Genomic DNA, 22,542 nt, shown 5'->3' on the forward strand with positions numbered 1-22,542 from the left:
AAAGTTGATATAATGTAGATTGATGACATGAACGAAAATATACCATTGATCAACAACCTCAAAACTAAGCAGGTCTGTGTTTAAAAGTTTTTAAGTTCGTGTTAAAAATCATTCCCCTTTGGAGAAAATGAATGGGATTTTTACTTCCAGAACCCATCTGCTGCACTTTATTCAATTACTGCTGAAGATGGATTCATATTGTCTCAAGATATGCTTTTTATTCATGTTTGATTTGTGATATTTGATGCTTCATAATTATAATTTTTTTAAACAAAATGTCTGAGAGTAGAAAATACATACATTTACTCAGCAGTGCTGCATTAGTGGGGATTTTTCCCAGTCTGCTCTTAGTTTAGCAATGACCTTGTATTTCTCAGGTTGAAGAACCACACCAAACTTGCCCTGGAGGTCGGGCAGAGGCTTGCCAGTGGGCATCTCTAGCGTGAACCTTTGCAAAATCCATGACAGGAAGAGGAAGAGTTCCATCTTTGCCAGGGCCTCACCGAGACAAACGCGTACTCCTGCGCCGAATGGCAGGTAGCTGGCCGATGGGCAGCCCAAACCATCACCCTCCTCGTTCAGAAATCGGCCTGTCAGAAGATGCAGAAGATGTTTTGGTAACTTTCACAGACACACACGACTTTTAGATGTCATTGCAGATTCTCACCTGGGTCAAATAGCTCAGGATTCTTCCATTCCTTTTCATCATGATGTAAAGACCACAGATTAATAATGACTCGGGTCCCTTTCTGCACAGTGTATTCTCCCACACTACAAGTGAGCAGAGAAGAAATCAGGACTCTAAAGTATTTTATGTGAACAGTTTAGTTTTCTATTCATTTTCAATAGGGTTAGGGTTCAATAGGGTTCAATACATTTAAAAGCTTATTGTGGGTGTTTCAAACAATGATCATTAAATAAACATATGCATATAATATACCGTTGTAATCGAAATTATTCAACCTCCACTGCAAATAAGTTTTATTGGCAAAATGTACAGACTTTCAGCTGTTTGCAATGAACAAATCAAACAAAAGTAATTGAAATAGCTCAACACAACAAATGTTTCAAGTTGTTTCCCTAAATTCAATTTAAAATGAAACTTTTAATGACTTAAAAAGTCTCAAAATAATTCAACCCCCTGGAGACATCTAGTGTATATATCTATGCACCAGTCTGCGCACACGTCAGATCAGATCACTCGGACATGGCTGTGTATAAGAGGTAAAAACGATATAAATACTGTTCGTTTTCTCACACAAACCGCTCGTTTCGTGTCTTAGGCCATCAATGTGTACTTACGATGTGGAATTGTTTAATTTGGACTCTGTGCTTGCTCTTTGAGATAATGACCATAGACCTGCATTATATGACTGACAGACAAGAACGGTTTGACCTAAAAATATCAAAATTGAAACTACTGCGGAAAAAAAGACACCTACATCTTGGATGCCCTTGAGGTAAGCTAAAACATACCAAAAATTAATTTCAAAGTGAACTATCCCTTTAAATGCATTATTTCTGAATAAAAGTATTATTACTATTAAATCTTACTGTTATTACCTGGAGTCTTGGAGCGCCACATGAGGGATGAGGAGTGGGGAGACGGGTCTGATCCTCAGGACTTCTCTTATAGTGGCCTCTAGATAAGGCAAATTCCCTCTATCACTGAGCTGAGGGTGTCTGTCTTTTCCAATCTTATTGTCTAGCTCCTCCTGAATCTTTCTCTGCACCTAATGTCAAATGCAATGTTTCATTACAAGAAAATATGAATTAATTCAGTCCAGCCAGCTCAGCTGTGAGCAGCTTTATTTACCTGTGGATAATGGACAAGGTAAGCTATTGACCATTTCAGTACAGTGCTCGTGGTTTCCACCCCTGCACCGAAGATGTCCCCCACAGTCATGAGCAGGTGGTCTTCAGTTAAACCAACATCGTGAGAGCTGGTGTTGTTATTCTCTGAACTGCGTTTGGCCCTCAGAAGTGCGTCCAAGAGGTCCCGCTGGACGTTATCACTGTAATCAACCTGTAGAGGGAGACAAATCCCAGGGAATTGAGGGAGGCTTTTTCTCTAAATGGACTTGAATGAAAACTGCTGTTTGTCCAGTCTGCAGCACTACATTCATCTAAAACTGTTTTATAATTATTATTCATGGAGCTTTTATGATATCATGTTAGTTACAGACTACACAGAATATTTTTTTACCTTGTGTTCCTCATATTTCTTTTGAAGCAAATTGTCTCTGATGGAAACACACTGTCTTAAGATTCTGAGTTCTTTATTTGGGAATATCTTGAAGGAAGGAATACATAGTTATGATTTTTTATACATTTTAGTTAACAAACCAGTTGCAACATCTGAGTGTCATAACTTTAATATGTACACTACTGTTCAAAAGTCTGGGGTCAGAAAGTTTAAAGAAATTAATATGCTTATAATTAAATTATTACAAAAGATTTATTTCAAATAAATGCTGTTCGTTTAAACTTTCTAAAAATTAAGGTTCTTTATTAGCATTGATGGTTCCATAAATTTTTTTTTTTTTAAATGTTTAAACCCATGGAACCTTCCCGTTCCACAAAAGGTTCTTTATAGTGGAGTCTGATTAGTTCCATAAAAATTATATACATTTTATTCTATTATATTATAATTTTCTTTACACTAAGAAAAAATTGGTTATTTTTTATAAGAACTTTTGTTTGGGGAACCCAAAATTATTTTCAATAGCATTGCTGTGAAAACCCTCTTTCCTTATTCCCACAAAAATATTAAGCAGAACAACGGTTTTCAACATAATAATAAGAAAGGTTTCTTGAGCAGCAAATCTGCACATTAGAAGGATTTCTGAAGGATCATGTGACACTGAAGATTGAAGTAATGATGCTGAAAATCAACTTTGCAATCACAGGAGTAAATTAGCCTATATATTAAATTATATTAAAATATAAAACAGTTTTTAATTTTTTTTTATAATACTTCATAATATTACTGTTTTTCCGTTTAATCAAATAAATGCAACCTTCGTGAGTATAAAATACTTATTTTAGAAACATTAGAAAATCTTTTCCGACCCCAAACTTTTGCACTATAGTGTAAATTGATAATTCTTTTAGCTATAAGACACATATTGCAATCTCACCTGCAGCCATGGGAAAATATCCACCAAGCTGTCCTTAGCAACTGTATCCACGATACCCTGGCTGTACTGGAGCATGGACTCAAACTCAGCATCTCCACGTTTGTATGAGGAGTTGAAACACAAAGCACACACCACGTTTGTGACGGCACGTGTCAGCTCCGGTGCCAGATCCACAGCACTGTTCTGGGTTTCAGTCAACACTTCACACATAGAGCTCGCCTCCCTGCAAACTTTAGAAGAAGAATTGAGTAGCAGGTTCTGTAAAATACATATTTTATACCTTCTTTACATATTTGTATAATATCATGAGTGCAGTGCATAGCTGCAGTGATACTCACTTATCTTCTCAATAGAAACTGAACCTTCACCAAACATACAAAGAGCTCCATGCACCATTTTCCGATGGAACTTCCATGTGGAACTATAGTCAGCAAATGCTATATCTTTCCCATCTCGAGTTAACAAGTCTGTTGTAACCTTTAAGATAATTATAAAAAGCCTAATTAAAAAAAAAAAACTCATCTTATTACACTGTAAAGTTTAGTCAACTTGAAATGTGAAGTTGTACTAAGTGACAACTTTGATATTTGAGTTGACTAAACTTAAAATTTTAGACTTTTTTAATTGAATTTTTTTTATTTTTTTTTTTTTAGTGCAGTGAAATTCAGTTGCTGATGAAAGTGATTTAAAGCAGTTTACTTACAGTTCGTGGCCTCCCTGCAAATATTTTTCCTTTTTTGATCAGGACCTCTTTTGCATGATGGTGGTTGTTCACGATAAGGATTTTGTGGGAGCCCATCATGAGGGAATAAATATCTCCGTATTTCTTCTGCAGTTGTTGAAAGAAGATGTGTGGAGGACTATCGCTCACAAGGCTGAGGAGACTCCCAATGATGGGCAACGAGGGGAGGCTTGGAGGAGATCTGTTCCCTGGCACGAATCCATTCATCTTCTTTTTGAGATACAGCACAGCCAGAGTTACTGCAGATAATAGACATGAACAGAGAAGCCATGGCAGGATGAGTGGTTCAGGCATTGTCAGTATACATTCAACCAAGTGTCCACCAGCTCTACATCCAAAACAGCACTGCCCATGTGTGCAAGCCGAAGGAGACTTTTATGCAAAATCTTCAATGCCACCTCCTTGACACTGAAATAGTTTAGCTTCAGGTCATCGGGGCTGTTTTCAACAAAGCTGCTGATTGGATCTCCATATTCAAAGATGCATAAAAGTGCACATGTGAGCACAGCTGATATTTTACTCTTTAATAGGTAATTTCCCTTCAATTTAACCTTTCTATTCAACTTTTAGCTTAACTTTGTGAATTATATTTCTATTAGCCTACAGCTTGCCAACATATTCATTGCCTGCAATTACTACTGCATTATTTGATAGCCTTCTGTGCATTTTATAGCCTAATGCCAATTTCTACACAAATAGGGTACAAAATCTTAAACAAATCTTTTATGTTTTTTATTTTATTTTTATAAATGGTCAAGGAAGGAGGTGGTTAAACTCTAGAAAATGAACATAGCCTAGGTCAAACTTTATATGGACTTGTCTTGAAGATGTCTTGTTTTCTGTAAATTTTCTATAGGGTTTTCAATAACATTATGACAATAACATTAAACAAGCATTAAAATTAACAAAATGAGTAACTAAACATAAATCAAATAAAAATAAATAAAACATAGTCTATTTGTTGGTTTATAAACGTAATATATGAATGAATAATACAATCTTAAAATAATATTTTTTTCCTCACAATAACTCAGTATTAACATGGGATGTTTTTAAATTTGCTACGTTTAATGCTAGATTCTTTTTTATGTTAAATAATTGATTATATTTGATTGGTTTCACAACACAAAAATAAATGTGCCAAATAAACTGCGATATGCGTGACTTTACTCGACTTAATCGGAAGAGCTCTCTTTTTAGATATAATTTTCATAGTAACTAAAAACCTATCTCCTCTCGTCAGTGTCGTCAAAGACTGTGTCATTCGCGTTCACATTTTAAATTGTCCCTCTCCAGGACCCGTAGTAAACAGTGATGGCTTCCTCCGAGACACAGTCGCGTTTCGGTCAATCTGTTAAAGGTTTATTGTCTGATAAAGTCACTTCTTGCAGTGGAGATGTGATCGCTCTAACCCGTCAAGTGTTGAAAGGATCCCGGAGCCAAGAAGTAAATATACGAAACGTTTTCTAACGCGATACTGTTTCTTTAACTGTTTTCCTCTTACAGCAATAAACACCGGAGGCGAGCCTCAACTTATTTTTTGGATAGCATAGGCCCAAATATTCGGTGTCATATGATGTTCAGACATGCTGTCTAGACACTGGGTTTTAGGACGCAGCCTAACAAGGCTCCGTATTAATGCAATTCATATTCATATTCATATTTGCATCGGCCCCTTCTACTTTACAGCTACTCAGTCAGGCAGCGAGAAATATGGTTATTCAAGAAGATGCCATTCTGCATTCTGAAGATGTATGTGATATAAAAGCTTAATTATTATATAATTATTTTTTGGTTTATTATTATTATTTCATCTTTAGTAAAGCAGATTTAACTTCTTCAAGTATCTTTATTCTTACAGAGTCTACGGAAAATGTCTATTATAACGACCCACTTGCAATATCAGTAAGTATATATGTGTATTGAATACTGCATTTATCTTTATTATCATCTTGTACACTACCAGTCAAAGGTCTCTATGTAAGTCCCAAAATAAATTCCTAAATATAAGAGAGAGTCTGTCTAATATATTTATTTACCTCTTAAATCCAGGCAAGAAGCCATTCAAAAGAAGTAAGTCATAATATTTAGCCTACATAATTCAAATCTATACAAAATTACTTTCAATAACTCTTCATCTTTAATGTCGTTCACAGTGTAGAACACTCCAAAAACCTGCAGGACCAGCTAAGACACTTGATGAAATAATGGAGCTCTTCTAACATCAAGCTGTGGATATAGCCTATACGCTGGTCTTTCATTGATTTTTTTTTTTTTAACAGTAGATCACATCATAATTTGAGACTGCAGATGATGGCTCATTTCATAGCAGATTTGCTCTTTTAGAAAATGCACAAGTCATCATCCTCCTCTTCTTTTTTTATGGCCTGCTATTGGATGCTCATGCAAAACATGCATAATACCTTAAAGTGAAGGATTTTCTGTGAAAGACTATTTCCAGTATTCATATTTGTCTTTTTTTAAATGATAGTACAATGTCAAAACAGGTTACATGTTTTTGTCTCATCTTTTTAAGCATACATTTGTGTAAGAACATTTGCTTTTAGACTTTTAGATCTTGAATTCATTGTACACCTACTGTACAAATTGTATTTTCTTGTTAATTTATTTGTTGTTGCGCTATATAAGAAACACTCAACAAACACGGTGAATAATGTCTTGTCCTGTCATTATCATGCGTTGCGTCTGAATGCGTTGTTGTTTTTGGAGCTCTATCGATTTGATTTATAATTCTTGATTTTTCTCTTTAAACCCGCTTACAACGAACATTTTCTACTCTTCCTCACTGAGAAGCACTACTGCTCAAACCTCATTGTTACAACGCGGACTGTTGAGCAGACGCGTCTCAAGCCTATTAGTGATCCAACGCTGCATACTCTTAAAGGTTACGTCCGTGGATCACGGCTGAACGCGTCTTCTCCACACTCACTTATAAACAAACACTTTTTTTTCGCCTATCGTGCGTCTACTCTACACCCCTACCACTAAAAAACCTCATAGTTACAACGCGGACTGTTGAGCAGACGCGTCTCAAGCCTATTAGTGATCCAACGCTGCATACTCTTAAAGGTTACGTCCGTGGATCACGGCTGAACGCGTATTCTCCACACTCATTTACAAACAAACTTATAATATAAATTAGTATTAATATTGATAGCATCACTGGTAGCTTCGTTGCTAACTCACTGTCCATCTGATTAAAATGGCGAATATATCAGATGTAAGTAGTCTACCGCTTGGTGCAGGTGAGGACACATTTGAGCTTCACGCACTGCAGTCTGAGCTGGAAGCTGTTGAGAAACAGATCCACAACCTTTTATTGAGACAGGCCGAGCTGAGAGACCGGTGTTTGGCTCTTGAAACATCACGCGCCGACGCACACAAATCAGTGTTTAACGTTACTAACCCGCTGACTCCGACCGCGTCTACTCCGTGCGTTCCTCAGCATCGGTCGCAATCAGCCATGGTCTCGTTCACTCCGGCTCCAACACGCCACCACGAAGCCTGGGTGGTTCCGCAGCGGAAGACGCGAGTCAGGTTTAGACCAAGACTTTCTCCGACCCTCCCGGTTTTCGAGTTATCGACACAAAACCGCTTCTCCCCTCTACGCGAAACAGAACGCGATGCTGTGATCATCGGCGATTCCATCGTTCGGCACGTACACGCTACGTTAGGTACAAGTAAGGTGCAAAGTCACTGCTTCCCTGGTGCTCGTGTTTCTGAAATCGCTGCTCGCGTTCCCGAGATCCTGAACGGTGACGAGCGCGTCGGAACTGTGGTCCTGCACGCGGGAGTGAACGACATCAGGCTGCGCCAGACGGAGATTCTGAAGAAAGACTTCAGGAATCTAATCGATACGGTACGCAGCACATCGCCTGAAACAACGATCATTGTGTCAGGACCGCTTCCCACGTACCGACTAGGGCATGAAAAGTTCAGCAGATTATTTGCGCTAAATGAATGGTTAATGTCATGGTGCAATGAGCAGAAACTGCTCTTTGTAAATAATTGGAATCTGTTTTGGGAGCGTCCTAGGCTTTTCCGTGCTGATGGCTTACACCCAAGCAGATTCGGAGCGGATCTTCTGTCAGATAACATCTCCAAAATGTTAAATACCCTTTGACTAGTAACCAAAAGTCCAAATCATAGTCTCTGCTGCACCAATTCAACTGATATAAATACTAGTGTAGAACATTGCATAGAAACCGTGTCTATTCCTCGTTTAGTGAGATCAAATAATAAATCTAATGCAGGATCTAGGAAAAATCTAATTGTTATTAAAACAGAAAATGTTGCTATTAGTAAACAAAAACTATTTCTAAAGCTAGGTCTTCTAAACATTAGATCACTCACACCTAAGGCAGTTATTGTAAATGAAATAGTCACAGATAATAGCTTTGATGTACTTTGCCTTACTGAAACCTGGCTTAAACCAAATGATTATTTCGGTATTAATGAGTCTACTCCTCCTGGATACTGTTATAAGCATGAGCCCCGTCTGATTGGCCGTGGCGGAGGTGTTGCAACCATTTATAAAGATATTCTAAATGTTACTCAGAAAACGGGTTATAAGTTTATTTCATTTGAAGTACTTGTACTAAATGTTACGCTCTTAGATGTTAGAAAAACATCCCTATTATCTCTAGCCTTGGCTACCGTATATAGACCGCCAGGGCCTTACGCTGATTTCCTAAAAGAGTTTGCAGATTTTCTCTCAGACCTATTAGTCAATGTCGATAAAGCATTAATTGTTGGAGATTTTAACATACACGTAGATAATCCAAATGATGCGTTAGGAGCTGCGTTTACAGATTTATTAAATTCATTTGGGGTCAAGCAAAACGTCACCGGACCAACTCATCGTCTTAATCATACACTCGATTTAATTATATCACACGGAACCGATCCAACCGATATAGATATCATTCCACAAAGTGATGAAGTCACTGATCACTACATGGTAACTTGCATATTACGTACTGCTGTAATATGTCATGCGGCGTCGCGTTATCAACCAGGCAGAACAATCCTCCCATCCACCATAGATAATTTCTCAAATTGCTTATCTAATCTGTCTCAGCTGCTGCCTGAACCCAAACAAACAGATGAACTAGAAGAACTAACTAGCACTATGAGCACCATTCTCTCTAGAACATTGGATGTGGTTGCACCTATTAAATTAAAAAAGGTCAGAGAGAAAAATAAAGCACCATGGTATAACAATACTACGCATGTTTTAAAGAGAGAAACCCGTATTTTAGAGCGTAAATGGAAACAAACTAATTTAGAGGTCTTTAGAATCGCGTGGAAAGACAGTATGTCACGTTATAAAAAGGCCCTAAAAGCTGCCAGGGCTGAGCACCTCCGCAAACTAATAGAAAACAACCAAAACAATCCAAGGTTTCTATTTAACACCGTGGCTAGACTAACAAATAAACAGACGTCACCCGAACAAAATATCCCGTTACAGTTCAGTAGTAATGATTTCATGAACTTCTTCACTGAGAAAATAGAAAGCATCAGAACCACAATTATAAACGTTCAATCTTCAATCGCGCCTTACAATTCAGCTTCAATTATCACCCCGAAAGAACAATTACAGTGCTTTACAACTATAGAACAAAAAGAGTTAAATAAACTTATCACTTCATCTAAAACAACAACATGTTTATTAGATCCTATACCAACTAAACTACTGAAAGAAGTGTTATCTGTAGTGGAAGAGCCTCTCCTCAATATTATTAACTCGTCTTTATCTTTAGGTCATGTTCCAAGAACATTTAAACTGGCAGTTATAAAACCTCTCATTAAGAAACCACAATTAGATCATAATAATCTAGCAAATTATAGACCCATTTCAAATCTTCCATTTATGTCTAAAATATTAGAAAAAGTGGTGTCCGCTCAACTGGGCTCTTTCTTGCAACAAAATGATATCTATGAAAAGTTTCAGTCTGGATTCAGACCGCATCATAGCACTGAAACTGCGCTCGTTAAAATCACAAATGATTTACTTTTAGCTTCTGACCAAGGCTGTATCTCAATACTAGTTTTACTTGATCTTAGTGCTGCGTTCGATACTATAGATCACACAATACTCTTAGATCGACTACAAAATTATACTGGTGTTCAAGGACAAGCACTAAGCTGGTTCAAATCATACCTATCTGACCGCTACCATTTTGTCTATTTAAATGGAGAAAAATCGATCATAACTCCAGTAAACTATGGAGTGCCGCAGGGATCTGTATTAGGCCCTCTGTTATTTTCAATATATATGATGCCACTTGGAAATATTATAAGGAAACATGGAATTAGTTTCCATTGTTATGCTGATGACACTCAAATATATATTTCATCACGGCCGGATGAAAACGCTACATTTTCCAAATTGACAGAGTGTGTTAAAGATATAAAAGATTGGATGACGCGTAATTTTCTTTTATTAAATCCAGACAAGACAGAGGTAATACTTATCGGTTCAAAAAACCGCCCACAAAACCTCGCACAATACAACTTTAACATCATAGGATGTCCTGTTACTTTATCCTCTACAGTAAAAGACCTGGGTGTTATACTCGATTGCAACCTGTCTTTTGAAAATCATATTTCTTATGTTACAAAAACAGCCTTTTTCCACCTTAGAAACATTGCTAAACTACGTAATATGCTATCAGTTTCTGATGCAGAAAAGTTAGTTCATGCATTCATGACCTCGAGACTGGATTACTGTAATGCTTTATTAGCTGGTTGTCCTGCATCCTCAATAAACAAGCTACAGTTAGTCCAAAATGCCGCCGCTAGAGTTCTTACGAGATCAAGAAAATATGATCATATAACACCGATTTTATCATCACTGCATTGGTTACCTATAAAGTTCCGTATTAATTACAAGGTATTGCTACTGACTTATAAAGCCCTAAACGGCTTAGCTCCAGTCTATTTAACGGATCTTCTATCGCCCTATAATCCATCGCGCTCTTTGAGATCACTAAATTCAAGGCTTTTGGTCATACCTAGGATATCCAGAACCACCAAAGGAGGGAGAGCATTTTCACATTTGGCTCCAAAACTCTGGAATAGTCTTCCTGATACTGTTCGTTGCTCAGACTCGCTCTCCCAGTTTAAAACTAGATTAAAGTCGCATCTCTTCAGCCAGGCATTCATATAATCCTACAGCTCAAACTACAATCCGGCCTCTATCCAATGCCAGAGGAGAACTGGCCCCCGACTGAGCCTGGGTTCTCCCAAGGTTTTTTTTCTCCATTAAGGCACCTGATGGAGTTTTAGGACACCATTAGGTCACTTGATGGAGTTTTTCGGTTCCTTGCCACTGTTGCCTTTGGCTTGCTCAGTTGGGGATATTTTGGGGATATTTAATTTAATTTTATCAATCAATAAATTCCTCTTGAAACAAACTTTGTTGTATTATTTTAATTTAATACTGTGAAGCTGCTTTGATGCAATCTGTATTGTGAAAAGCGCTATACAAATAAACTTGACTTGACTTGACTATATTTGAATATATTGTATAAAATGGCACAAATAATTGTTTCTGCACATTTTGCTAATTCTTTATTGTGTGTTAGCTTGGAGCAACTTCATGTGGAAAACTATGGCAAATGGATGAAATGTGTCCTTTGTTGAAAGTCCAACACGGGGGTAAATGATAACGTTCATCCCACATGCAATGTCAGCCGCTCCTCTGCAAGGGCAAGCAGATGGATGTCCATGACCTAGAGCGAGGCCTTGAGCATAACTATCTACTTCAGCAAAGTTTTGACTCTTATCTGCAAGACTTGTGCATATATATATATATATATATGTATATGTATATATATCAGTAAAAATATAAGTGAGGGTCAAAAACTAAACTGTTTTCAAAATTGTAACACATTGTATTGTAACAATTGCATTTATAATATGTTGACAGTTACATAACTTTTTAACAAAACTAATAATTCAAGAAACTTATAAAAAAAACATTCAAAGGTGTTGAGAAAAAATAGCTGGTCATGCAATATCAACAGTTATAATAAATACAAGTTCATTTTAAGTCCTTGTTGAATGGTCTTGCACTTCTGCCCATTCATTCTCACCGGATCATGTGACCTTGAATTGGAAAGAATGTTTTGTACCTCCCATAGTTCAACTTATCAGTAACCAAGGTCTATATTAATGTAGTCTTGCCACCTGCCAAGAGCTTGTGTAAAGGCAAGTCTTGATTTAGTCATTACTATTAGAATGAGTTTTTCAAAAGGATAATGTCTTATGAACTAATATATAGGCCTACAAAATATTATTTACTTTGATTTATGTGGAATGTACATAGAAATCGCCCAGAGCAACATTGAGTGCTTTTTCACACAATGATAATCGCCCATTCAAGAATCTTTCCATATTAGTTTCTTTATTAATTTATCAATCTATGCAAAACATCAGTTTTCCTTCTAAATATGACACTGTACAATAAAGCAAACTAGAAATATTTACAGTGCTAAGCATGGTTGTATTCGTGTTGTGTCCTTCAAATCGGCAACATTCTCTTGCACATTTTACGTTGCTCCGTTTGACTGTCATTCAGGTGGCACTGATTTTGAAAAGAAAGTCGAATAGTCAATATGCGTTATTGTTAGGGTTTTGGCTCCCTCTATAGGCAAAACAGCAGCCAAACACATTATTAAAGAGCAAATAAATAGTCTGGGGAGATTACAGGTTTGCATGGTTTAGTGACTACAAGGATGCAATGATGGCCCTATTATAAATGAAGGTAATAGGTTATGATATAGCCTAGTTTTTCAATATTTTATAGTCTATATATATTATTTTGTACATATTCAATATATTCATAAACAAACATATTTCCAAAACAATGTCAATGTCACAATGTTTCCCAGAACAGGAAAGAGCTAGAAAGATGCGCACTAAACTCCACTCAAACGTAATGTGTTATTTGCATGAGCCTACATACATTCAGTAGTTTTACATTTGTATTGTTTTAGGGTTTAGTTTTGTTATAATTGAAAGGGTTTCCATAAACATCTTGAGATTTCAAAGATGTTTTTGTGCTATTTCATTTTGTGAATAAACTTATTAAAAAAATGACAAAAGGATATCCGCATACGAGAAATAAGCCAAAAAACATACACCTGCGTTCATTTACAGGCTTATTACCGTAATCATTATAATAATACACCGGACACTGACTTGACCACCATATAGGTAAACAAAATACAATTAATTATAACTAAACTGGGTTTTGTTATAATGTATATGTATTATTGTATTTTGTTTACCTATATGGTGGTCAAGTCAGTGTCCGGTGTATTATAATGATTACGGTAGTAAAAGGTGTATGCTTGGAAACACATGGCACTGATGAAGTTTTGAGGCCGAAAACATTTTGCGCACCTTGCACTTTTGCACTTTATTTGTGCGCCTGGACAATACATTTACATGAGCTTTGTGGCCTATTTCTCGTGTGCGGATCTCCTTTGGTCATTTTTAGATTTTTTTAGCTATTTTCTACATATGAAAGGAATCTGGTTTCCGTTCTATGTGAAAAAACGTATTAAAATACTTGAAAATAATAATAATAATATTTAAAATTATATATATATGTGTGTGTGTGAATATCATGTAGTTCTAAATTTAGCTATTAAAATATAGATATATTGTTTTTTTCATATCCAATTTAAAGTCTATCCAAAAAAATACAGAATAAAGAAAATTATTAATTTTCCTCTTTCCTCATTTTCCTATTTTTTTCATTTTCTGAAACATCACAAACTGTTTGCTTTTGAATGTGACATAATGAACGCTTGAAGAAGGCGTTACGAGTTTGTTTATCTGGCAGAGACGCACACGCGCTTACAAACAAATATAAGGAGAATCGTTTTACTCTGTTCGGTTAATTTATTGTACATTTCCTCATGTATTATTTACACTAGTTTTTACACTTTTTTTCTCTTTCTCTCTCTCTCTCTCTCGTCTTTTTCAGAATTAACCCCGAAATTTCAGTACTTTAATACGATGTTTTGGCCAGTATTTTCAATGGTTAGATACAGTTGGCCGTCGGCGACCACTCCCACCTTTTAGGTACTCCTCATTTTATCCGCTGATTGGTCTTTGGAAACACCCACTACCGGGTTTAAGGCCGATAGCACCGCCTCTCCTCCGACATCTCGCGCGATGTCATTGGATGCACCCGGGCTCAATTTGCATACGCTACCGGGTTGGTTAAAACGAACGTCCGTCATTAGGCATATGTACTCACAGCAGTTCACATAGAGCGTGTTGGTGTGTCATCGTGGTGCAGAGAGGCAGCGATACGCGGTGAGTAATGCCGGCCTTGTTGCTTGATGTCAGGACGGCTATAGAGAGGATGAAGGCGTACGCGGATTCCCTCTGACTGTGGCATCCTACATTCATTGACTAAAGCCTGCCCATTGTCAACATGGCAGAGCAATGGACCGCAGTGCCCACTTCTAATATGGCGGCGCTGAACCGGGCTAGATCATTGACTGTTATATTCTTAATTGTCAGCAGTTGTCTGATCAGTAGCACTGATGGCAAAGACGCGCCAGAAGAGACTGTCATCATTGGCATCCGGCTCGAGGACACTGACGAGGTGTCGTTTATGGACAGAGGCACTCTGCGCGTCAGCGAGCGATCTCGTGTCAGGTTAAGGGTCTATGGGCAAAACATCAACAACGAGACGTGGTCCAAACTCGCCTTCACGGAACACAGCAGCAGCAGCAGCGCACCTGTGGAGAGCCAGAGCCCCGGAGACGCACCTGCCTCGCATCCCTGCGGCATCCGATCCTCTGATATCATCATCCTTCCTAACGTGGAGCTAGACAGAAAGACATCTGGGCTTATTGAAGTAGAGGTGAAGCCTCTGCGAAAAACAGAGAAGAGTAAATTGTATTACCTGTGCATCGCCGCCACGACACCTGGCGCGCAGGATTCGTGGTCCGAGAACACCTGGTTCTATCACGAGGGGTATGACACTACAGTGCTCGTGGTGGAGGAGAAAAGGTTCCTGCTGCCTTTCTGGCTGCAGGTTATTTTTATTGCCATGTTGTTGTGTTTATCCGGCATGTTCAGCGGGCTGAATCTGGGACTGATGGCGCTGGATCCCATGGAGCTCCGGATTGTCCAAAACTGCGGGACTGAGAAGGAGAAGAATTACGCGAGGAAGATCGAGCCAGTCCGAAGCCAAGGAAACTACCTTCTGTGCTCTTTGCTTTTAGGAAATGTTCTGGTCAATACCACTTTGACGATACTGCTCGATGACATCGCTGGATCGGGGCTGATCGCTGTGGTGGTGTCCACTATAGGGATCGTTATATTCGGAGAAATCGTGCCACAAGCCATCTGCTCCAGGCATGGGCTCGCCGTGGGAGCAAACACAATATTCCTGACTAAATTTTTCATGATCCTCACTTTCCCTGCGTCCTATCCCGTCAGTAAACTCCTGGACCACGTGCTGGGGCAGGAGATAGGCACTGTGTACAACAGGGAGAAGCTGCTGGAGATGCTCAGGGTGACAGATCCGTATAATGACCTGGTGAAAGAGGAGCTCAACATCATCCAGGGTGCTCTGGAGCTCAGGACTAAAACTGTGGAGGATGTCATGACACCTTTGCGAGACTGCTTCATGATCGCCGGTGATGCCATCCTGGACTTCAACACCATGTCTGAGATCATGGAGAGCGGCTACACGCGCATTCCTGTGTATGAGGGCGAGAGATGTCATATTGTGGACCTGCTGTTTGTCAAGGACCTGGCCTTTGTGGATCCTGATGACTGCACGCCATTGAAAACCATCACCAAGTTCTACAGCCACCCTCTACATTTTGTCTTCAATGATACAAAGCTGGATGCCATGCTCGAAGAGTTTAAAAAAGGTAAAAAAAAATTTTTTTAAATAAAAGCTACATCATTAAAGATTAAATAATGCAGCTATATAATAATACAATTATGCTCTAGGAGTTAAAAAATGTAAAGTTGTATACAATTGCATTGTTTTTTAAAGCTACACCCTTCATTTAATTGTTAAAGAATTTTAAAGTAGGCTATTTTATTTCATTGTTTTATTTTAAAGCTACATCTTTAATACATGTTGAATAATTCATCTGTATTATAATACAAGTAGGTGTTCTTTTTCATGTGTAATGTACGTTACAACAACATTTTCTAACTTTAAGTTACCAGTGAGTTAGAGACAGGAAACAGAAGTCACCTGAGGAGGTGACCACAGCAAAAGTACACTGCTAGAGCGCTCAAATGAGACAGTTGGCAAAACCACAGAAAAAAAGAACCCTACCATTAGGCTAATATTTATTGCTTTATTACCACTGATCAGTATTTGTATTAACATATCATCACATAAAGAAAATATTTGGCAAACTGTGCTGGGGCGACAGTTCGATTGTGGGAGATGAACCTCTTTTCACCTTTCAAAAATAAATTAATATTAATTAAAACATTTGAAAATCATGTTCATAGTATTAGTATTCCGTAGTATTCTAACTAAAGATTTGTTAAGCATTTTATAATGTGGTAATGTTAGTTAATTTCTTAATGACCATTATTATGAAGTCTGGCTTTGAGGGTCCCTGGGTCTTTAAAGGTTTTAACCGCTGCTCTAAAGTAACACATACAAAATAGAGAACTATTGGAAGTGTTGGATTTCATTGTTCAGCATCTGTAAGTAGTGTTATTATTGGTTGTAATGTAAAATGTTACTTGAGGATGGTACCTTGTTGATGAGATGATCTGTTCTTTCTGATGTGTGGGATTCAATGAAGACGGTTCAAGAGGAGTTAATTAAACTTCACCGTCAGTGATGTCTCTGACTCCGATATAACATTGATCTCTGGAGTTCATGAAAAGACTGTTGAATGATCAGGCTTAAGCTTTCATTTTACAACATCACAGTCATCCCATAAAGCTGTTTTACGATTACTGTTCAGGGAATCATTCCTTCAACAGGCACTGAGTAATGATCACTCTGGCTTGTGATTTTCACCCATTGCCCTGAGCAATCAGAACATGATGTCTGAACCAGTGAATTATTTTCTGACAGAAATACCAAAACAGCAATATGAGTGGGTGAGGTTATTATGGGCCATAATGCTCTGTAGAAGAATGCAGTCGTGACATACAAAGTTCTGTCATGAAAATCTAGATAGCGCAGGCTAATATGGCCATAACTCAACCTGCTTGCAATCACATCATTCTCTGTAGGGCACAGCCGATTGGTTCCTGCCGATTCAGTAGCCAATAAGCTCGCTGCTCAACCTTCAAATATTTCAAATATTGACCTTCAAATTAGCATTTGCCTTAGCAGAGCAGCGCACCTTCAGAAACCCTCCACCTTCCCCAGCTCCACCTGTATAGATCTGCTATGAGTAATTCATGTATGCTATATTGTACATCAGCAACATGTCTTACTTTCTTCCAGCAGTGTGTCATGTATGCACTAGCAGCAGATCTTTTCCGTCAAGACCAAACATATCACCATTGTCATAACCATTACCATGCCAGAAATGTATTTAAATGCGTAAATTATATTGTTTTAGTTAAAGTGTGTCTTAATAGGTTTAGTCAGTTGTTTCAATGTAAGTGCAAGTATCGATGTAAGTGCCGTTGGATGGTGTCATTTTTAAACATGCTGTCACGCAGTTGTGGACACCGACCATAGTAGGACCGTGGCCTGACATTCCACAAATTGTGGCTGTACAGCAAATGGACTTAAACAGATTTGGGCAACAATTGAGGTACGTGTAGTACAGTGTTGAGCTTGAGTCCATCAACAAAGCCTATCTTAGAAGCCCCCACATCTCCTGTGTAAAGGACTCCGTATCACCCACATAAGCCTTTCTCCCCATTTCTTTGTTGTGACTCGACATACCTTTCAAACTGTGTTTACTCAACACAAAAGTAGTGATATGCTGTTATGGTGAAAGCATGTTGTCACCTGATGTGTCAAAGGGCAAGTGTCCATTGAGCTGTTGGACTCTGATGGTCTATATGTATTATTTATATCCTTATTTTTGGTTTCCACTTGGGTCTTATGCATCTGTACTATATTTCTAGGCTAATTATATCTGGCTGTTGTAGCATTTTCTACTCCGATGCACTTTATTGCTTGATTTGAAGTTGTTGCTTGTTATGTAAACGGCTTTGATTGTGGTTTTTTTTTTTTTTTTGGCTCTTGGCTTCTCTAGTCTTATAAAATGACTCTTCTCAGGAATGAGAGGTATTTGCATTCAAAATGTTGTGAGGTTGGAATGTGTAATCCTGTAAGCAGGGTCAGGAATCCACAGGGTTAATTGATGCTTATGTTGTTGACAATACAATGCACATTTGGCAGATTTAAACATAAATCGTGTAGTAAACAAGACGAAGCCACTAGTTTCCAGTAAAGGCTCTTAAGATTTATGCACTGTTGTTACAGTTACTACTGAGCAGTAACCCGATACAAGAAAAGGTCCATGGGAAGAAAAGGTCTTGATTTAATAATACATATATAAATGTATTATATAGGCCTATTATATTATGAATATTGTTTGTTAAAATATGCTACATTTTGAATAATATACACTACCAATCCCAATAGGGATCAGTAAGATATTATTATAGAAATTAAGAATTCTCAGGAAACATTAAGTTGATCAAATAAATGCTGGTCTTTTTAACTTTTTATTCATCAAATAATCCTGAAACAAAGATGTTTCATAGTTTCCACAAAAATATTAGGCAACACAGCTGTTTTCCACATTGAAAATAATAAGAAATGTTCATATTAATCAGCATATTAGAATGATTTCTGAAGGATCTTGGTACACTGAATACTAATGTATGTACGTCAAATTAATTATTAAATATAATTGATTCAAATGAATTTTCATTTTTAATTTCTATTAGTGCTGTCAAATCGGTTAATTGCAAATAATCGCATCTAACATAAGTTTTTGTTTACATATATAAGCTTTATATATATATATATATGTAATATAATATAATACACATATTATGTAAACAACGACTTTAGATGCGATTAATCAATTTGACAGCAGTAATTTATAATTTCTTGTTTGCATTTTACAAAAGCATTCAACTACAAATCTCCTATTCTGTAGCACACATTTTAATAATGTTATTATAGGTTGTAATGCTCATCTCTGCCCTGAATAGGGTTCACTTTGACCAATTTCAGTCTGATTCTCAGGTAATTATCTCAGTTAAATGTGGATTTTTGGCTTCAAAAGCCTCCCCAGGCTATTCTATAGCCTAAAGGGGTATTTTTTTTAACAGTGTTTATTAACATGTTTTTGAGCGCTTAAGTGTTCAGTCTGTCAGGAAGCTTAAATATCTTGACATATTAAGGTCTGAGAAGATCCTTGTAATTGAATAAGAAAATGTTGATCAGATTTTGTGTTTGAAATAACTGTGCAAGCACTGTTATGATACAGATGAGTTATAGGCCTGCCATGGGGGAGAAACACTGGGGGGGAATTTACTGCAATGAAATCTCCATTTCCGGGGTGAAATATTATTAAGACTGATGTAAGTCTTTTCCTTGGGAACCTACATTTACAGTCATTGTACTGTTTAAAAAAAGGACTATATAAAAAGGAACATTGCCTTGATAAGTGCCAGTGATATTTGTAAGATGTTACAGTGAAGCATCACAGACATGCCACCCACAGTCCCACCAACTATTTATAGGGAAATTCCATTATGGAAAATATCGAAGGAAAAACCTCATTCCATAAATAAGGTGGGAATGTACAAAATGTGTCTGTATGTGTTGTCTAGAAACCATGTGTTCATTTGGAGTCAAGTTCTGTTTACTTGATCCAAAAAGTTTAAGCACTCCAGTTCATCTTGGATAAAAAAAAATAAAAAAAAAGAAGTTTTCTGATCGACAGTCCTGTCTCAAGCTCAGAAAGCTAGTGTCTTATTCTCACATGCAAGAGGTCATATTCGTATGCCTTGAGAACTGCTAATTGACGCTATAGTAGAATTGTCTCAGCATATTAGAGTGATTTCTGAAGGATCATTTGACACTGAAGACTGGAGTAATGATGCTGAAAACTAGCTTTGTCATCACAGGAATAAATTACATTTTAAAATATATTCGAATAGAAACAATTATTTATTTCACCAATATTACTGTTTTTACTGTATTTTCGATCAAATAGATGTGGCCTTGGTGAGCATAAGTTACTAATGCCAGCATAACTGCACCATTCAGAGCTCATAAAAACTAGACAGGTGAAAGAACATTGTTATTTGAATACACTTCTCAGAATGGTCAAAATTAAATAGGTTTTCTATTATTTGCTGTTAAAGCCTCTGTGACACTGTGTGGGCATTTCTTGGAAGCTCAAAACAATGGCTTCTCTTCTCTAGATTCTTTGGGTATAGGACCTACTTGTGTTCTCAGTTTGGCTAAAACTGTACAGAACTGATGAAAGATCATTTATTGTCTTAAATGGTTCATGTGTTGAAGTGACTGTCTAAAACTCTCCTAAGATCAGATAGATCAGGGGTGAGAGATGTGGGCGGCCTCTGAAAACCAACTCAGTTTAGACTGTTACAAAGAGGTGCTGTTAAACTGTTTATTTACAAAATAATCTTATTTTCCCGCTGTTTTGAAAGTCATGCTGGTTTTAAATGCAAATAAGCCTATATTTCCTCAGGCAAGTGTTGGTGCACTGCTTACTGATTCCAACAGGCATGAAACAGGCCCGAACAAGATCGGACCAAGATCAGTCAGTCATTAACTCGGGTCTGGCCGACCAGTAGTTTTTAAAGAAACCTCTTCTCTCTCTCTTTTTTTGGGTTTTTTTTTTTTTGCTGGTGTATATATAGTGGTATTTATGGAAAAGTTTTATGCAGACACCCTACATAATGGATTGCTACACTGTCACGCCGGTGAGAGCATCGCCCAAGTGGAATGGAAACTTCATTTCAGATCTAATATTAGCTCCGGCTCTGGAAAATTCCTTTTAAATGATCACTAGCTGAGAAACAGGAAAAGAATTTTCTTTAACATTTTGGTTGACAGTGCTGGGCAGGAATTTTTTAAGCAGCTTATCGAGGAGGTCCTGGGAAAACAGATGTGGAACCATGAGAGATTTGCTAAGAAAACGCGACGGATCATTGTCTGACTCCAAGAACTTCTTGTTTGAATAGTCACAATTGTCAAATAATAACTCTCATAGATTTTGGTAAGCACGCGTGACATATTTTAATCATAAACCAACAGAACTGAGATTCTATGGTGCATTTATGGTTGTAGAGGGTTCAGGAGGACCACCATGTTTGATATGATCTGAAATGAGAGATATGCCTCATAACCTCAACTGTATATTGTTTTTGCACTGGCAGGTAAATCCCATCTGGCCATTGTCCAAAGAGTGAATAATGAAGGAGAGGGTGACCCATTCTATGAAGTTCAGGGCATCGTCACGCTAGAGGACGTCATTGAGGAAATTATCAAATCTGAGATTCTTGATGAGACAGACTTATACAGTGAGTAACATTTACATTTACAAACCAAGCAAACATTTGTATTTATTTTATTTTTATTCTTTTTATTCAATGCCAAGACGCTGGACACCAATTACGTATTTAAAAAAACAAACATTTAAAGTGCAATTAATACATAAAATGACTTGAATGCACCTTTTTCTTGATAAATTACACTTTTAAGATTCATTACAATGAACCTTTACTTGAAAATGGAATAAAATGTATTAAAAACCACATGAATCAACATTAATCCAAACACTATGTTTTCTGAGAACTTGGCACAAGTGTTTTAAACTAGACATTTAAAAGATTTTTCCTTTCTTTAATGTCATAGACCCAAAGTCCCTTTAAGACTAGTCATTTCACTCGGCGGCCATCTTTGAAACGCCTCTCGGGCAGCATTTCAGTCAAGTGCAGCTCCTATATCTTTGAATGGGGAAACATCAAATTCTTCAAAACTGTTCGCCAAGCTTATGATTAAATTTCATATTTCAAATATGACAACAACTGTCTCATAAATTTTGTTTCTAAACGCTCGGGGAAAAAAAGTGCATTTTTCAGGCTGGACCAAGCTAATTCTAAGAACACTGACTGTTTCTATAGGAACCAGAGCTTTTAACAGCAGCAACAGTGTCTCAATGACTTTACCAAATCGGCGATTGGCTCTTTTACTTAAGGCGGGACTTATTCCGCCATATGCACGTTTCACTTTCTCCCATTCATAGTAATACAAGTGCACCGACTTTGTATATCTAAAGTCTTTGATTGACCCCTATGCATATTATAATTACATCCGCTTCCTGGGAATTGAAACCCATAACCTTGGTGTTACTGGTGCTATGCTCTACCATTCTCATTTATTTAGATCTCACAATGCTGGTCAAAACATCTAACCATGTCCTTCTGTTATTCCCAATGACAGCTGACAACAAGACGAAAAAGAAGATAGCTCACAGGGAGAAGAAACAGGATTTCTCCGCTTTCAAACCCACAGATAGCGAGTTGAGGGTGAAAATATCTCCGCAGCTTCTTTTGGCCACGCTGCGTTTCCTGGCAACTGGTACTGATGTCCAGCATGTAACTACA

The 22,542-nt window shown here is 37.5% G+C and overlaps 3 protein-coding genes across 6 annotated transcripts in view; 2 read left to right on the forward strand and 1 right to left on the reverse strand.

The window, feature by feature from the left end:
• cyp17a1 (cytochrome P450, family 17, subfamily A, polypeptide 1) lies at positions 1-17,356 on the reverse strand (the record flags this gene model as incomplete). 2 transcript variants are annotated; one of them, XM_082154834.1, is made up of 9 exons in its annotated part: positions 1-590; positions 668-771; positions 1,564-1,733; positions 1,817-2,026; positions 2,207-2,293; positions 3,141-3,370; positions 3,479-3,617; positions 3,844-4,121; positions 16,670-17,356. In XM_082154834.1, 8 exons carry the CDS (start codon positions 4,087-4,089, stop codon positions 307-309), a joined length of 1,470 nt encoding a protein of 489 aa, XP_082010960.1. In that variant the 3' UTR covers positions 1-306. The 2 variants fall into 2 exon arrangements, with proteins under 2 accessions (XP_082010960.1, XP_082010959.1); XM_082154833.1 differs by lacking the exon at positions 16,670-17,356 and having other exon boundaries at positions 3,844-4,176.
• Positions 5,187-11,415, forward strand: borcs7 (BLOC-1 related complex subunit 7). The gene is made up of 5 exons (XM_082153718.1): positions 5,187-5,328; positions 5,572-5,634; positions 5,744-5,787; positions 5,935-5,955; positions 6,039-11,415. The coding sequence occupies exons 1-5, from the start codon at positions 5,197-5,199 to the stop codon at positions 6,088-6,090; spliced, it is 312 nt and encodes a 103-aa protein (XP_082009844.1). The 5' UTR covers positions 5,187-5,196; the 3' UTR covers positions 6,091-11,415.
• Positions 14,016-22,542, forward strand: part of cnnm2a (cyclin and CBS domain divalent metal cation transport mediator 2a) — a 14,719-nt gene continuing 6,192 nt past the window's right edge. For 2 of the 3 annotated variants that reach the window (XM_082154802.1, XM_082154803.1), the window contains exons 1-3: positions 14,193-15,815; positions 21,313-21,456; positions 22,379-22,516. In XM_082154802.1, coding sequence (XP_082010928.1) covers positions 14,360-15,815; positions 21,313-21,456; positions 22,379-22,516 — 1,738 coding nt within the window. In that variant the 5' untranslated portion in view covers positions 14,193-14,359. Of the gene's footprint in view, positions 15,816-21,312; positions 21,457-22,378; positions 22,517-22,542 lie in introns of all 3 variants that reach the window. The other variant, XM_082154804.1, reaches the window with a different exon arrangement.

The sequence above is a fragment of the Leuciscus leuciscus genome (genome assembly GCF_965113295.1).
Source record: "Leuciscus leuciscus genome assembly, chromosome: 22".
NCBI lineage: Eukaryota > Metazoa > Chordata > Actinopteri > Cypriniformes > Leuciscidae > Leuciscus > Leuciscus leuciscus.

Bases quoted from the DNA above. Each gene is read 5' to 3' on its own strand.
- borcs7 (XM_082153718.1), top strand. From the start codon at position 5,197: ATGGCTTCCTCCGAGACACAGTCGCGTTTCGGTCAATCTGTTAAAGGT. The intron at 5,635-5,743 runs GTATGTGATATA...TTATTCTTACAG, and splicing joins CCATTCTGCATTCTGAAGAT to AGTCTACGGAAAATGTCTAT. The intron at 5,788-5,934 runs GTAAGTATATAT...TCTTAAATCCAG, and splicing joins ACGACCCACTTGCAATATCA to GCAAGAAGCCATTCAAAAGA.